Source organism: Alligator mississippiensis, chromosome 12, assembly GCF_030867095.1.
Source record: "Alligator mississippiensis isolate rAllMis1 chromosome 12, rAllMis1, whole genome shotgun sequence".
Taxonomy (NCBI): Eukaryota; Metazoa; Chordata; order Crocodylia; family Alligatoridae; genus Alligator; species Alligator mississippiensis.
Window position 1 is genome coordinate 43126929 of NC_081835.1, and position 17417 is coordinate 43144345.

Genomic DNA, 17417 nt, shown 5'->3' on the forward strand with positions numbered 1-17417 from the left:
AGTGTAAGCCACTCCTTTTCCCTTAAAGAGGAAAGCACCCTTTTTTCCAAGGAGGTATTACTTCAGCTCTTATAAGAGCGTGGAATATGTTCTGACCCCAGAAACAAAGGACAGATCTCTAGGAAGACATTGTCAAGAAGAGCTTGGAAGAAAAAGCTGTTCCCTCTGCCCATTTGTCAGGGGGAACTTCAGCAGCCTTGTACACATCTGGACTGCTGCACAGATAGCTTGATGGAAATACTTAGCTTTGGAGCAGATTATACTCATCATATGTATCACCACTGGGCTAAATAGGATTAAAGCACAGTATTATGGCAAAATATGCAGGTGGTCCCAGGGAGGAGTACCTGACTGGTTTAATGCATGTGCTCTGTGTTAACCTGGTGAGCATGGTACTTAGCAACCCATCCCTTGGCTGTCAGAATGTGCAGAGCAAGAGTCAGGGGCTGTTATTCCCTGCTCTGCTGCTGAACTGATGCATGGCACTGAGCCAATCAACTTCAGCTTTCTGTGCCTCAGTTTCCCCACTTGTAAAATGGGAATGATCAGCACCTGCCACAGCTTTGGCAGGTAATGTGTAGACAGCGCTCTGAATAACAGCACTGTATCATGAGCTCACAATAGCATTCTAGCTTCTTGGGGGTGCAGCAGGACCTTCCTGCTGCTCAAATCTAAGCTCTGGTGTCAAATTTGGCATGTTCAACTATCTCCACACAGAACTGCATGCAGATGCCTAAAGGGGTAACAAAAACCAGTTTAGTGAAACTGGTTCTAATGAATTGATATTGGTTCCACTACAGTCAGTAAACGACAAACTGACCTGATTTAACTGCATCTGCACAAGAAGGGTTGCCATGATGTAGGTAAATTGGTGAACAGCTGCACACACACAACAAATAAATTGTGCCAGGCCAGATTCAGCTGTGATCAGATGGATTTAAGCTTGTCTTCTGAGATGGACAAACTGCAACCCTATCAGACCTCTAGCCACCCACAGAGCTGTGCAGGAGAAACATGCTGGAGAAGAAATTTCTGATACTGAAAACAAATGAAAACCCAACTGTTTCAGGCCTTTTTTCATACATCATTAAAACATCAAAGATGGCTGAAATCCAAATGCATCCCCCATGCCAATTGTGAGACACTGTGAGCAATTTCACTAGACAAGGATTCCCTGCTCTCATGGCCATTATTGGAGGAAAAGGAGCAAGTGTGGCTGTCACTGGGAAAAATCAGGGTTTATTATATGCAAAATATTTTCTGTGTTACTGTTAACTCTATTAGAGACAAAAAAAGTGCTTCCGCAGGTTAAGCAAATGCAGAAAAAGGGAGAACCAGTCCCTTCTGATCTCCCAGAAGCAGAAACAAATCAGGGCAGTTTATACATTGACTTAGTTCTGTCCAAACCATTTCTTTCCACATCCAAGTAGCATATGCCAGCACGACCCAGTAGGTGAGCTGGCCTGGGAAGAGAACAGCACAAGGCTATGCTGAACTGTCCCAATTTGGACATGGCCCATAGAGACCATGACTCCTAGCATGTAGCACCCTTCTTTGTTTCAAATAGAGGTCTGGAAGTCTTATGGGTTTCTACAGCATTGAGTCTCAAGGCAACTGGGTATTGAGGATCCTGGTGGAGTCTTCTATTCTGGCTATGGTGACAGAAGCTGCTCAACACAGGTCAACTAGATCAGGGGTGCTCAGCCTCCAGCCCATGGGCCAAATGCATTTTGTGGAACCTTGGAATCCAGCCTGCGGGACCCCCATGGGTCAGGAAATGGGGGTGGGGGGAGCATAGATTCATATTCATAGATTCATAGATGTTAGAGCCGGAAGGGACCTCAATAGATCATCGAGTCCGACCCCCTGCATAGGCAGGAAAGAGTGCTGGGTCTAGATGACCCCAGCTAGATGCTTATCTAACCTCCTCTTGAAGACCCCCAGGGTAGGGGAGAGCACCACCTCCCTTGGGAGCCCGTTCCAGACCCTGGACACTCAAACTGTGAAGAAGTGTTTCCTAATGTCCAATCTAAATCTGCTCTCTGCTAGCCTGTGGCCATTATTTCTTGTAACCCCCGGGGCCACCTTGGTGAATAAATACTCACCAATTCCCTTCTGTGCCCCCATGATGAACTTATAGGCAGCCACAAGGTCGCCTCTCAACCTTCTCTTGCGGAGGCTGAAAAGGTCCAGTTTCTCTAGTCTCTCCTTGTAGGGCTTGGTCTGCAGGCCCTTAACCATACGAGTGGCCCTTCTCTGGACCCTCTCCAGGTTATCCGCATCCCTCTTGAATTGCAGCGCCCAGAACTGCATGCAGTACTCCAACTGCGGTCTGACCAGCGCCCTATAGAGGGGAAGTATCGCCTCCTTGGACCTATTCGTCATGCTTCTGCTGATGCACGATAAAGTGCCATTGGCTTTTCTGACGGCTTCGTCACACTGCCGATTCATGTTCATCTTGGAATCCACTAGGACTCCAAGATCCCTTTCCACTTCTGTGCCACCCAGCAGGTCATTCCCTAGGCTGTAGGTGTGCTGGACATTTTTCCTCCCTAGGTGCAGCACTTTGCATTTCTCCTTGTTGAACTGCATTCTGTTGTTTTCTGCCTATATGTCCAACCTGTCCAGGTCTGCTTGCAGCTGTTCCCTGCCCTCCGGCGTGTTCACTTCTCCCCATAGCTTTGTGTCATCTGCAAACTTGGACAGAGTACATTTCACTCCCTCGTCCAAGTCACTGATGAAGACATTAAAGAGTATTGGTCCAAGGACCGAGCCCTGCGGGACCCCGCTGCCCACACCCTTCCAGGTCGAAACCGACCCATCCACCACGACTCTCTGGGTGCAACCCTCTAGCCAATTCGCCACCCACCGGACTGTGTAGTCATCCAAGTCACAGCCTCTTAACTTGTTCACCAGTATGGGGTGGGATACCGTATCGAAGGCCTTCCTGAAGTCTAAGTATACGACATCCACCCCTCCTCCTGTGTCCAGGCATTTCGTAACCTGGTCATAAAAAGAGACTAGATTGGTCAGGCACGATCTGCCCGCCACAAACCCGTGCTGGTTTCCCCTTAGCATAATTCGTCCTGCCGGGCTCTCGCATACGTGAGCCTTGATAATTTTTTCAAAGACTTTGCCAAGGATGGAGGTGAGAGTGACTGGCCTATAGTTGCCCGGGTCCTCCTTCCTCCCCTTTTTGAAAATGGGGACCACATTGGCCCTTTTCCAGTCCTCCGGGACTTGGCCCGTGCGCCACGAGCGTTCAAATATTCCCGCCAGTGGCTCTGCAATGACATCAGCCAGTGCCTTCAGCACCCTCAGATGGAGCTCATCTGGGCCTGCCGACTTAAAGGCATCCAGTTCTTCCAAGTGACTGTGCACCACCTCAGGGTCTACGCATGGAAGTCTGGCGCCTTGCTGCTGCCTCTCTACAACCCCAGTGAGAGACTTGTCGTGCCCTTCGCTTAGGAACACTGAGGCAAAGAACTCGTTGAGGAGTTCAGCCTTGTCCCCCCTGTCCGTCACCAATTGTTTCTGCCCATTTAGCAGGGGTCCTATTCCTCCCTGGGCCTTCCTTTTACTCCCTGTATATCTAAAAAACAATTTCTTGTTGTCCTTTACTTGGGATGCCATCCTCAGCTCCACAATAGCTTTGGCCCGTCTAAATGCCTCCCTACAAGCACGAGCAGAGGAGGTATATTCGTCTTTGGTGATCTCTCCTTGTTTCCACTTTTTATGTGCTCCCCTTTTGGCCCTTAGGCTGCTCTGGATTTCTGCAGTCAGCCAGGGAAGCCTCCTGGCCCTCTTTCACCTCTTTTACCACCACCCCTTCCCACTGTCAACATCCCAAGCCCCATAGGGAATTTAAGCCAAGCCACAAACCTCCCCCTACACAGCCAGATCGGGTCTAGGCCACACCCCCTTTCCTCCACATCGCCAGATCGGGGTGGGCTGTGCCCCATTCTCACAGCAGTACTGGGCCATTCCCTCTCCTCCGGGTGGCTGGTTCAGGGGCAGTCCATGCTCACTTCTCCCATCCCCCTTCCCCTGCCCTCTGTGGGGCCAGTCCATGCCCCCTTCCCTCTGCTCAGCCAGGTTGGGGCCAGGGTGCACCCCCCTCCCTCTGCAGTGTTGGATCAAGACTGGCTGCCCACCCTCCCGCTCTGTGCAGCACCATGGGATCCCACTACACCCAACACAGGCACCAGATTGGGTCCACCTGCCAGATCTGGCCCACAGAGCGACCAAGCACTGCCCATCCAGCCCATCAGACAAAAAAGGTTGAGCACCTTTAGGATGAGCCTAATATCTGGTAGTCATCTCTAGAGTCAAGACCCCCAACTGAGAACACTTCATCTATGGCTTTTGCCCACTTTGTGGATACATTTTTCCCATGGTTTACAACAGGGTAAGTAGTTCTGCTCTGACACCTGCACATGGATCTGCCCCTCTTATGCAAATTGCTGGAAGGCATCCAGCTTCTAGCAACCTACCCACCCAGGACTCAGATGCTCAAAGTCTAGGCACAAGCACTACTTTCTGCCCTTGCCTGAGGTGGCCAAGTACACTGTAGCCGATTCTACCTCATGCTACAAATCAAGAGGATTTGAGATGTCCTAGTCAACAACTAGCACCTCTGGACACAAAAACCCTTCCCTACTCATATCATTTTACTCCTTCTGTAGCAGGCTCTAGGCTGAGTCTGAGTCTCTTTCATGACACATGAATAATTTTCTCCATGCTCACCCAGCATCAATGGCAATAAAGAACAAGGCTGACAAGTGCTCACAGATCTGCATTCCAATATCACTCCTACACTGGCCTTTATTAAAATTCTCTGGACACAGATTTGTTTTCTTTACATGGCAATTTATCAACCCTTTATGTGCCTCATCTCATCATTTCAGTTGCCCAAGATAAATGGGCTGGAACATTATCTAGTTTCTCCACAGTTCCTCAGAATGCATTTCCTAGAGCAATATTAATAAAGTATTTGTACACTCTCTCTCTGGACCTGCTTACAACTGCCTGCACCAAGGGGGATCAGACTTTCTTTCTCCAAAGCCTTGTATTTACTGTGGGAAAGGGAAAGGAATTTTATCACATAGTAATGCCTTAGCAAGCGAATTCTCATACATGTTAATTAAGAGAATTTCTGGAAATTCTCCAAAAGGGCAGGGACAGCTGACATCCATGTCAGGATCACTGAAGTGCAACTACAATGGCCTGGCAACATGTTGAGGATGTTGGATGGTCACGTACCAAAGCTTCTCTACTGGGAGTTGGCCTCTGGCAAACAAAACAGCAGCAGACTTCACAAATGCATGAGGGACTTCCCAAAGGCTCATACAAGGCCTGCAACATTGATTCCCATAACATTAAGCATGGGACAGGACAACCTGGCATTGGATAACCTTTTCAGGTGTAATCCTTCTTGAGAGCCAGCACTTCCAAGATCATGAGCTGAGGCACCTGAAACATCCTGTTTGATGGAATGAAAGACTGTTCTCTGAAGATGGAGACAGGACAAAAGGAGATGGCTGGGGTACACAAGGTGGGAAACACAAGGCTTATCCCAACTTACTAACACATATAAAAACTCTTATCTGCTTCATTCACACTAGGATGTTATGATTTATCCAATATCACATGATTTTCTCCAAGCATGAACTTGCTCAGCACACATGCACTTCACCTCCCAGGTCCTACCCAAGAACCTGGGCATGGCTAGGTGAAGGAACTCTGGCCCTAGCAGTGAGCACAGAAGCTAGAAATGAAGTTGCTCTTTCCTACAGATCATCTCCCCAGGAGTATTTATGGTCATGGTCACTTTAGTAACAAAGGTTGGGACATAAGCACAATGCAGAATACAGCAAGATGGCACATGTGCCACTGAGAACACCTTTTGGCAATTAAGTTTCATTGTGCTTAGACATGACCAGGAAGAAGCCCCGCTTGGTTCTCCAATGCAAGGTAAACTGGCAAGGAAGGACCAGCTTTCCTGAAAAGTTAACAAATTCAATAAGGAACAAACCAGAAATGAATCAGGATTCCTACACTGCCTGTCTTCTCAGAGTTCCTCAGGAAAACTGAGTTGCCCTTGAACAGCACAGACCCACGGATGACATGAGCCTGTGAAAGGACTAAGTCTCTCTGACTTCAGCAGATTTTGAGCTAGACTGTTTTAGAGCAGTGAACTGTTTATGTGCGCAGGCAGATGGGATTAGATGATGTTCAAGGTCCCTTCCGTTCCTGTGGTTCCATGATTCAAATCCATGGCATTTCTGGGGCTTGCAGTTTGTGATATCTAAAAAGCAATAATGTAGAGATCCCTTAAACATGGCTATCCACTGGGTTTTAGTCCTGGGTCACAAGATATTTCCACCCTTTATACTCCGATTAGAGCCAACTGGATCCACCAACCAACAGGATCCACCAACCAACAGGATGCAGCAGGAATTAAATCACAGTTTGGATACCACACCTTAACATGACTCAGGGAAGACCCTGCAGAAGAATGCATTGCTATGCGATACTCAGTTATGTGACATCTCAAAAGCAAATATCACCAACACTTTGGTAATAAAAAACAGGCAAGGGAGTTTTTTCTCTGGAAGAGCTTCCTTTCCTCCACCAACTACAGGGCACCCTCTTCCTTGCAGACCTCCCTGTACATGTAACCTAATGAGCTGGTGCAGTTCACTGCCACCAGATTAAACACAAAAACAGTCTCACTAGCCTAGGCCAAGTCTCCACTCTGCTTCCCAGGGCTCATTGTTACTGAAGTATGCTATCAATGCAGGATATGAAACTTGTTTTGACCTCATCATTTGGTGTGACCCTGCGCGAGGACTTGTAAACTGGAAAGGGGCTTAGGCCAGCATGTGATTTTAGTTTAGGGAGGAAAAAATGGAAATGTAAATCTTTTGACACTTTTTACACTGCTCCCCCGAGTGGCATCACACTGGAGATGCAGAGAGTCTAGAGTAGCGAGAAAAGAATTCTTTGGGGGATAATCTAGTTTTTAGAAGACAGGACATCCCTGGAATCTGATCACAGAAGCTGAACCAGGGACTTTGTTTTTCTCCTGAACATCTGCATTTAAAAAGCAGATAAAGGAAAAGACCAAAATTAGCTTTCATATTCTAAGGCAGGGGTGGGCAAAATACAGCCTGCGGGCCGGATCTGGCCAGCGAGGCCATTCTATCTGGCCTGTGGGATGCCTAAAAAATTTAGAAAATTAATATTTATCTGTCTTTGGTTCCTGTTAGATAACTTGTTCAGGTACAACTCTTCTTGAGAGCCAGCACATCCAGGATCATGAGCTGAGGCCCTTGAAACATCCTGTTTGATGGAATGACGATGGAGACAGGACAAAAGGAGATGGCTGGGTTTGTTCAATGTCACCTCCCCCCCCCCCCCCAACACACACACACACACACACACACACACACCCCCCTAGGGGCAGCTCTGCTCAAGAGATCCTGGATAGAGGGCTATGCCTCCTACTACAAAGGAAGGCAAAAAAACCTCACAGTTTATACCATTATGACCTTTGAGAAAATTCCTTTCTGACCCCAGGCATGGTGATCAGTCTGACCCTGAGCAGAGAAGGAAGATCCTCTAGCCAGGAACCTCTGTTGCTCCCAGCAGGAGCACTGGCACACCCCAGTTGAAGTTCTCAGCCTTGGCTGTAGCCAATACCCAATGCCTCTGGGGAAAGCTTACAAAACACCCTGACATGTAGGAGAAAGGGGGTGGGGGGCTGGGAGGGAAACAACCAGCAAAAGTCTAGAAGCATGGGAAATACTCACAGTAGAACACAGGCATAGTTACACCTAGATCATACTCAACCAGTGACTGCCCAACCTCTTCTTGAGCACCTCCACCAGTGATTGAGAGTCCACAACTTCCTTAGGCAGTCTACTCTAATGCCTCACTACTCTATCAGTGAAGAAATGTTTTCCTGATATCCAAATCTAAAAACTTACTTTGCTGCAACTGGTAAGCCACTGGTCCACATGTTCCTCTCCGCAGCAAGAGGGAAAAGGTGCTTTCCCTCTTCTTTATGGCAGCCCTTTAATTATTTGAAGTCTGCTATCATGTATCCTTTTAAGTACCTTTTCTGCAAGCTGAACATGACTAGCTCCTTAAGCCTCTCCTCATATGACTTGCTTTCCAAGCCCTTTATCATCTTTGTTGTCCACCTCTAGACCCTCTAACTTTTCCACATGCTTTTAAAATGTGGAGCCCAGAACTTCACACAGTACTCCAGCACTGAGTACAGAGGCACTATCACCTCTCATGTCTTGCACTTAAGGCTTCTATGGATGGATCCCAAAACCACATTTGCCTTTTGTGCAACTATGTCACGGGGCAGACTCATAATGAGTCTGTGATCTACCAAGACTCCCAAACCCTTTTCCATAGTGCTGCCATCCAACCAGTGTCACCCATTTTATATTTGTGTTTTTGATTATTCCTCCTGAGGCACAGCACCTTGCATGTGTCCATATTGAACTTCATCCTGTTTGCTCTAGCCCAACTTTCCAATCTGTTGAGATCCTTCCACATTGCATGGACATCCTTTAACATATTCACAATCCTTCTCGGTTTCATGACATCTGTAAACTTGCTCAAGAAACTCTCTATGCCAGCACCCAAACCATTAACAAACACGTTGAACAGCACTGGACCCAGGTCAGACCACTGTGGGACTCCACTCAAAACCTCCTACATTCTGACATGGACTTGTTAATCATTACCCTTTGCTTGTGGCTACTGAGCCTGTTATGTACCCACCTTGTAGTAAATGTATCTAGCCTGCATTTCTTCCCATTGTTTATGAGAAGGTCACCCCAGACCTTGTCAAAAGCCTTGCTGAAGTCCAGATACACTATATCTACATCCACCCAAGCAGTTACTTTGTCAAAAAGGAGACCAGTTCTGTTTGACACTTCATTTTTCACAAATCCAGGCTGGCTGCTTCTGATCAACCTGTCCTCCTCCAGGTGCTTGCAAATGGCCTTCCTTAGAATAAGCTCCAGTAACTACCCAGGTAGTTAAGTGAGGCTAACTGGTCTGTAATTCCCCAAGTATTCCTTTTCTTTTCTTGTTTTTAAAGAGGGGCACTACATTGGCCCTTTGCCTGTCTTCTGGTACCTGACCCATCTCCCATGACTTCATGAATATCACTGCTAAAGGCTCCAAGATCTCCTTTGCCAGTTCCTTCAGTACCCTGAGATGAAGTTCATCCAGCCCCAATGACTTGAATTCTTTCAGATCCAACAAAAGCTCTCTGACCATCTCTCAATTTGCCCCCTTTCCTATCGAGATAATCCTTGTTAGGCATCTGGCTGCAGCTTATTTATTTATAAAGACTGAGGCAAAGTAACTGTTGAGCAGATCTGCCTTTTCTGCTTCTTTGGTTAAGAGTTCCCCCAGCTTGTTAAAAGAGGACCCACAGTTTCCTTGGTCCTTCTTTTCTGGCCAACATCCTTATAGAACATTTTCTTGTTGTCTAACTTCCTCTGCCAAGCGCAGCTTGTTCTTTATCTTTGCCTTCCTGATCTTGTCTCTGCAGGGTTTTGCTATTTCCTGGTAAGATTCCTTGGTGACCTGGCTATTCTTTCATTGCCTGTATGCTTTCCTTTTGCATTTGAGACATTTTAGAAGCTCCTTGTGCAACCACGTTGCCTTTCTTTTTGTGTGTTCATCATGTTGGGACAGTTTCTAGTTGGGCTTCCAGTCCCATGCACTTTAGAAGCTCCCAGCCCTACTGGACACCTTTATCCCTCAATCTATCCTCCTATCACACCATGCCTATTAACTCCTTGAGTCAGATTAAATCCCTTTTTGAAATCTAGCATCCTAATTTTGCTGACCTCATGCTTTCCCTGTCTCAGGAATTCTATCATATTGTGATCACTTCCTCTAACGTTACCCATCACTTTCACAACTTCCACCAATTCTTCCCTGTTGGTCAGGACAAAATCCAAAACAGCTGATCCCCTAATTGTATCCTCCACTCTCTGGAATGAAAAGTTGTTCTCAATACAAAGCAAATTCAAAGGTCCATCAAAACAAATTATTTTTACAATTTGGGGCAACCCAAAATGCAAGCCAGTTGGGTCAAAACTACATACTTTGGTTTTGAGCTCTTTAAATGTTTTTCAGTTAAACTAAAATATATTTCATGGCTAACTGCCATTTCAAGTTGATAATTTAATGAAAAAAAGCTTGAAATAAGACTTTTCCCAGAATATTTTCCTCCAAAACTGGAAAAAGAAAGCCAGTAAAAGATATATATTTACAAAATATTTCAGTTAAGCAAAACCTGCATTTTTAAGTAAAAAAATTGCCCCCAAAATGCTATTAGTGAATAACAAGGTGCTATGGGAACAAGACAGATTCATATCAATTCAAGAAGATACATTTTTGACCCAAAGTAATTTAATTAAATTAGGATAAGTAACTCAGCAGGTAGCAGCTTGGGATTTTGCTATTTGTTAAAATGACCCTTCTATTAATCATTTTACGTCATCAACAGATTTATTCAGTGCCAGCAAAGTCCTTAAGGAGTCGCATGCAATTCTGACTGCTGAATAATGTGCCTCAAAAAAGCACCGCCCTGAAAATGGACCCGAGTGCTAGTGAAATAAAGCAGCACTTTGTATTTTGTCTTTAGACCCTCATGCTCAATTTTAGTCTTGTTCTGACTACAGATGCACCAAAGGAGCAGAGGGGATGACTAGACTGCATCAAAGGAAAAGACTTAATTGGTCTTTCCAATGGTCACAGAGAGGTTAAGTCCATCAGCTGGGCTATGACCTGGGACTGAGGCAGCCTGGATTCAATTCTGTGCTCTACATGACCTTCTGTGGGGCTCATACAAATCATTTTAGTTTAGTCTATACCTAAGTTTTGTCAGCCAAATCCATTCTTCTGGAGTGGAGTAAAGCTTTGCTTCTGTGAAGGCACAGGTGAGTTCAACAAGGACCTTGAATGAACTTTTCCCTTTCTGTTTCCATACTCTGACCATGAAAAGGTGGATTTTCCTGTGCATGTCCAGCTGTTCATGCCTGCACCATGTCTAGTGAATGGGCTTGAAAACCATATCCTGAGCTGTATAGGTGGTGTTGACTCAGGTTCAGAATTTACTTTCCAGGCTACTCACTGGAGCAAGGCAGACTTACCTAGTGGTAACAATACCCAAAAGGGTCCAGGAACAATGAGAACAGGGTTACACCTTACAGCCAGGATGGTGCCAAAGCTTTCAGCCTGAAAGATGCAATTAAGTTCGCAACATCCTATGCTTTTAGCAAGCTGATGCTCCTCATGCTTCAGCCAAGTGACAAGTGTCCTCAGACAGCAGCATTATGTATACGTATGGAAAGCATAGTTCTACTGTATCTGGTGACCTGGGCTGCAGGGTTAGGAAAAGAACAAAAAAGTGCATCTGCTCTCAAAAACATTTCCACAATCTTTGGTAGATGACGGCATTTTCTTTCAGGGGAATGTTTACTTTTCCTACAGTTTTACTGCAGGTTCCACTCTACCAGGCTAGCAAGTATGCCTGTGGTGTGCTGCCAAGTCCCAGAAGTCAGATCTTTTTTAATCCGGCCTTCAAACTTGCCAGACTCACTGCAGTGCCAATGAAGAAGTAAGGTACCGTGCTATCTGTGGCTTGCCATCATGCTAGCTAACACAGATTGCTTCAGTCCACCTGCTGGTCGGCAGCCAGGGCTTGTGCACACATAGGCTATCACCTGCAGAGCTGGTCTGCAGACCCTCAGGAGAGAAGGCAATTTAGCTACAGGAACCACAGATTTAAAAGCTGGAAGTGAAAATATAAACCGAGCGAGAGCCAATGTATGTGTCTTATTTCTATTTTATGGGTTAATTTGGCACTTGAGAAAACAGAAGGGCAGCACTGGTTAGCAACACACTGCTCTCATGGCTCTGCTTCCCAGACCTGCTGTATGCCACCCCCTGCCAATGCACTTTTGCCCTGGTAAGCCAGCAGCTTCTATAATTTCAGCATCTCTACTGCTATCACATTCTGGGTTCCTGCACTCATAATTCCCCCTCAGCAGCTCTGCCAGTACACCCCAACAATAGATCTCTTTTCCAGAACCAATCTGAAATTACAGAAGATCAAAGAGCACCCCAATGTCACCTCTACCTAATAAAAGGGTGTGGATTCTGTTCTCCAGGGCAATTCCTCATCATGACCCCACATTCCAGAAAGCAGTACTTCCAATAGACGCATCCATGGTCCCCATTTCTCTGATGTGCCAAGGGCCATATCACCCGTGTAGACACTTTGCCTCTTTCTAGCATATTTCAGTGGAGGATCTCAAAGTCCTGTAGAAACAATCGGCTACATGCTGACCCCTTCCCCAACCAGCTAAACATAGCTGTGACATTTAATTCCCCAATTTAATGTTGGGGAAAACTGAGGCACAAAAATAATGAAGTGACTTGCCTAAGCAAGTCAATGGCAGAAAGTAGATTAAACCCACAGTCCAACGTGGTTGCTGGAGCTGCAGCTGTTTACTCCAAGACGCCACCTGATTCCTCATCCTGTATACAGCCTTACTCTAGAGGGCTCTCCTGACAGATGCACAGAATTGCAGGAAGCATAGGGAAGCCCGCTTCGGCTCCGTTTCAGCAACACGTCTATAGTTAAAACTACACTGCAACCTCCCTCCCTGCCCACAACAGGGTAAAGTGAATAAATGGATCTCTTTTAGCTTCTGAATGAGCAGTCAGGAGGACACACCACAGGGCTCCAGACTAAGATGCTGTGACTTAAACATGGCCAATCTGCATTGAGAATGACTGGTGGCCTGGCAGGTTACTGTGTCCCCAGGGACAGTTAGGAAGTGCTCTTGGGTGGAACAGAATCAACCCGAGGGCCACCAGAAAAGTATCAGTGAAGTGGCCAGTAAATCTTGCATTCAGAACTTACTTGAAATGCAGGTCCTTAAAAGTGAAGTGAGTCTCTACGATGCCTGTGGTCTTCACCCTGGTCCTCAGCACGTCCTGCTGGGTGGGAATGTAATCTGATCTGGCTATCCTCTCCAAGTCATTCAGGTAGCTGCAGAGAGAGCACAAGACAGGGGGGCGGGGCTGAATTAGCACAGCAAGAAAACACGGCAGGCTACATTTGCACTATCAGGCCTCTGTTCTTAACATCACTGCACAGAGCAAGTGCCTCAGACAGGAGAGGGGGAGGAAAGCAGGAGATGGTGCAACATCCCTTCCATGGGGACTCTGACACAGGTGTGAGGATTGAAGGACTGGTAAAAATCTATCACTGACATTTTTTTTTTTTTTTACCCCCGTGCCCAGTCAGAGAGGAAGGCAGGGTTACTAGCATAAATCCCAAAAAGCTGGATCCTCTCATTAATATTAGCTTGCAGCTCCATTTGATGGGATTGAGGAGAGGGAGAAGGGGGAAGGGGAGGGTCACAGGCCAGGCAAACTATAGGCAGTGCAGCAAGGCATTGTGGTCAAAGTGAGGCACTGCATGCTGGGATGTGCAGTCCTGCGGGACCATACACTTCTTGCACTGATGTTTGCAACTTCTTCCATTACCATGCACAGCTTTTCTTCCTTGAAAGAGTCAGTGCTAGCTACACAAATTTCTTCACCATTTTAACCCTTTGCAGAGCTTTTGAGAAAGCCACAAGCTACCACAGCTGGAGCCAAGTGCAATAAACATGAAAGCCACAGATTCATCCCTGTAACAGCAAGTCACGTGGGCAGGTCCAGGAACTCTGGCTTTTGCAAATGGTGCCAACAACATCTTAGGTTTACTGCTGATGGCTGGGTAGAGTAGGTGTAACTGAAGCTTTCCTAGAGCTCGTGGCTCCCTCTTTCCCTTCCTTCAACACCCCACCAAGCCCCTTCTCAGCTAATCAGGACTATGGAGCTGCATTAATATGACACAGCTCTCAGGAAAAAATGGAGAAAGGAAAGTATTCATCACTATGGCAACAAACCACATAGAGAGCTGAAACAATTTATAGTTCCGTACCATTTATAGTCAGCAAACAAAACCCTGCATCCTGGGAGGAAGGGGGAGGTGCCTCTGGGCAAGGGGTTGGGGCGGAGAGAGGCAGGGCACTCCTGAAGGCAGAAATACTGTAATGAAAAAACTGTGCCTACTGGCAAGCACCCCTTGCCCCTTCCCCCAGGAGGCATGCAGTTCTTCCTTATGGACCACAGGAGAGGAGACACAGGATGCCCCACACATACAGCCTGCAGCAGTACAGATCAATGCGCAGACCTGCTTGGACTAATTGGGAAAAGGAGGAGAGAATGGTGCATCCTCCCAAAGGCAGGCTCCGATTCTATAAGAAAAAAATCACCAGCCTCAGAGAGCAACAGCACAAGAATTCTGTGCAGCACACGCAGGAGCCAAGGTTTCTGAATGCAACACATCCTTAACTAAGCACAAGCTTTGCACATTCCCCACAATAAGGCTCAAGTGCAGAGATCTAAAGTGATTGGGGCCTCATCCACAAATTTGCTGGTATGAAGGAACACCCATCCTCAGCAGTCTCTGCTCTAGAGATGGCACTATATCCAGGCTGCTCTGATCATCACCCATGTCACACCTCTGCTAAAATGAGGGACAGCCACAGGGCTCAGAACTCCACAGCCCACATCATGCCCTGATCACCAGACTGTCTCCCCCAAGTTGCTGATGAGAGTCCTGATTTTTGCAGCAAGGGAGCAGGAAACAACTAGAACCTAGTGCTGGGCTTTCTCCACCCACTGAGAACTGCATACTTATGGGTGCAAACTGCCACTGCCCATAAAACTGGGCCCTAGTCAAAGAACCTGACAGGCAGGCTAGCACATTACATCTGGAAATCCCCAGAGGATGCCTTGGCGTTCCCCAGAAAGTGGCAAGAAAATGACATCTGTGCTGCCTAGGTGCAGCTAACTGGCATTTTGGAAGCTTTTAGAGCAAAGGTGTTATATGCTTGTACTGTACCATCATGTATTAGTGGTGTGTGGCATGGTCAGTCCAGCCGATCTCCATGAGCTCCGCAGGGAGATGACCTGACACGCTTCTGCTGCAGCCAACTAGAACAGCTTGGCATCTAGTGTCTGTAGAACACACACCTTTCAGAAGATTTGTGGAACCAAATCTTTTCTCTCATTTTAAAAGTAGTTAGCAAAAAGTTCTGGCACCAGGCAGCACCACAGGTACCACGAACTCAACAAGAGTGTGGCCAGCTGGAGGAACAAGTCCAAAAGCAGTAATGGAGCGCAGCAGAGCCTCAGAATGCTAAATCACACCCTGCATAGATGCTGCCTGGAAGGTCAGAGCGAGACTGCACTTCCTCAGCACTGTTGCTTAACTGGGTTATTATAAACATGTGCCTGTTAAGCAAATTAGACCAGGCTAATCACTGAATTTGTGGCACTTTAACTTGACAAGAGCTATGCTAAGCTTGGAGATACTGGATTCCTCTCCAGACCCACAGACCAAATGCAACTCAGCAAAAGTGAGTCAGGGCAGGCTGGGGAATGGTGAGGGAAGTCCACAGCACTGTTTTATGACATGGCAATTTGCACAGTTTAAAGCCATCTATGGGGAAATCATCTAATGCCTATTCCACAGGAGAGTTCCTAGTCTGCCTGCCACACTAATTAATATAGCATTTCCTTCATTAGGTGTTAAAGACTTCTCTTCAAAGGGCTGGTGAATAGAAGCCTTAGGAGCAAGAGGAATCTTCAGGTAGTCCCTCGTGTAACAGAGAGCACAGCCACTAATGAAGCCAGGGGCAAGTGCAAAGTTTCTCCCATGGGAAAACCCAGCTCAGCCCAGGAAGTCCCTGCCAAGCAGAGCAGTTCTGCTCCAGGTGAGGGCCTTCTGGGCAGAATACTTGACTACCTTGACAGCACTGCAGGCCAAGTGGGATTTGCATAGAACCTTGGCTACAGCTCAGGCATCCTGTTCATCACTCAAGCTGCCCAGGTATCTGGCTCCTAGATAAATCATTACCACATGGTACCATAAAGATGCTCTCCAGATGGGTCTTTTAAGCTTGCTCCCTCTAGTCTCAGGGAAGGCTCAAATGCCAAAAACGCAGGTCTGATGCAAATCCCTCTGAAGGCAGGATTGGCTAACCTCCTGTCTGGTTCTGTTCTTTTGCAACCACCTGGGTAAAAGCTACAGTTTTGTTGCAGACATGGCAGGAACCAGGAAAAAGGAGAAACTCTCAATGCACGTTGCTAACTTAGAGGGGAGAAAGCAGGACCCTGAGAGTCATAGTTCAGAGATGCTAGTCTATGGGAAATGGCCTATGTTCCATACAAGTGGGAGGTGAGGAGGGCAGCCAAACACAAGGGAACCTAAAGTAGAGAGGAAGAGTCTTAGAGTCCCATAACACTACTACCAGAGAGGGTGCCAGCACCAATGGCTAGAGATCAGTCTCAAAGGACTGATCCCAACACTGAAGTTGATGGAACTAGTGCTGATTAACAGCAGCTGGTACAATCCCAATAGCCTGGGATCCAGCAAACAAGTACACCTGCAGGAAGAGGATGTGCGCCTGTGCACCTGCTCAGTCTTCGGGCTTCAAGCAATGTCCAAAGGGATGCAGTCCCACCCTGCTCTCCCCCTGCTAGGGCACTGTCATCAACTTCTATTTAAAAAATACTTGCGTGCTACAGTCAGACTGTTGTAAACTGGCTGCTCAAAAACAGCCGGAAACGCTGCACCTCAAGGCAAAAACAGGAAGTAGAACCTGGAGGCAGGGCTGGGGCTGCACCACGTGCTGCAGCTATTTTGGCCCTGCATATGTACCTACGTGCTCCTGAGGATGGCAGGTTTAATGTAATAAATAGTTTTCAGGCAGATGCGATACCAAAAACTAAACCAGCCCAGTCCTAATCTCTAGATTAGGAACCTCCCACCCATGAAGGTTGTTTAACCATTGTGTCTGTGTATTACAAAGGCCTGAAAGCAATTTGTTAACCAGATGAAGGGCCAGTAAATTTCTCTCTCAGTAATCTCAGGCACCCAATGCTTGGCACCACATGAACAGACTTTTGCTCTGGGATTCTGAAATTAAAAGCCCTGTAAATTTATTTTTAGAAAAGCAGGAAAGGGTTTTTTGGCAGCCCCCATCTCTCCTGAGGACTGCTGCTTTGCATTATCAGTAAATCCTTGCTAATTTCAATACAACACAGGATCTTTACTTCCTTGGGTAGTGCAGTCATCCCCGTGCCTGGGGAGGCACTCTCAGTCCGGATACAAAGACGGCGAAAGGCGCACAATAACACCTGTCAGTTCAGCCAGTCAAGTGAAATGAAGCACCAGGCACACAATGCTGGAGGAAACCCCAATGCTGGGAAGGGGAAAAATGCAGCAAAAAGCAATTGCCAAGCTT

General features: G+C 46.8%; 1 protein-coding gene across 2 annotated transcripts in view; it reads right to left on the minus strand.

Moving 5' to 3' along the window:
* The window catches only part of GNAI2 (G protein subunit alpha i2), a 199251-nt gene that overhangs the window by 18510 nt on the left and 163324 nt on the right, over positions 1-17417 (minus strand). For both annotated transcript variants that reach the window (XM_059716156.1, XM_006265541.4), the window contains exon 5: positions 12974-13102. In XM_059716156.1, the coding sequence (XP_059572139.1) occupies positions 12974-13102 (129 nt within the window). The remainder of the gene's footprint in view (positions 1-12973; positions 13103-17417) is intronic.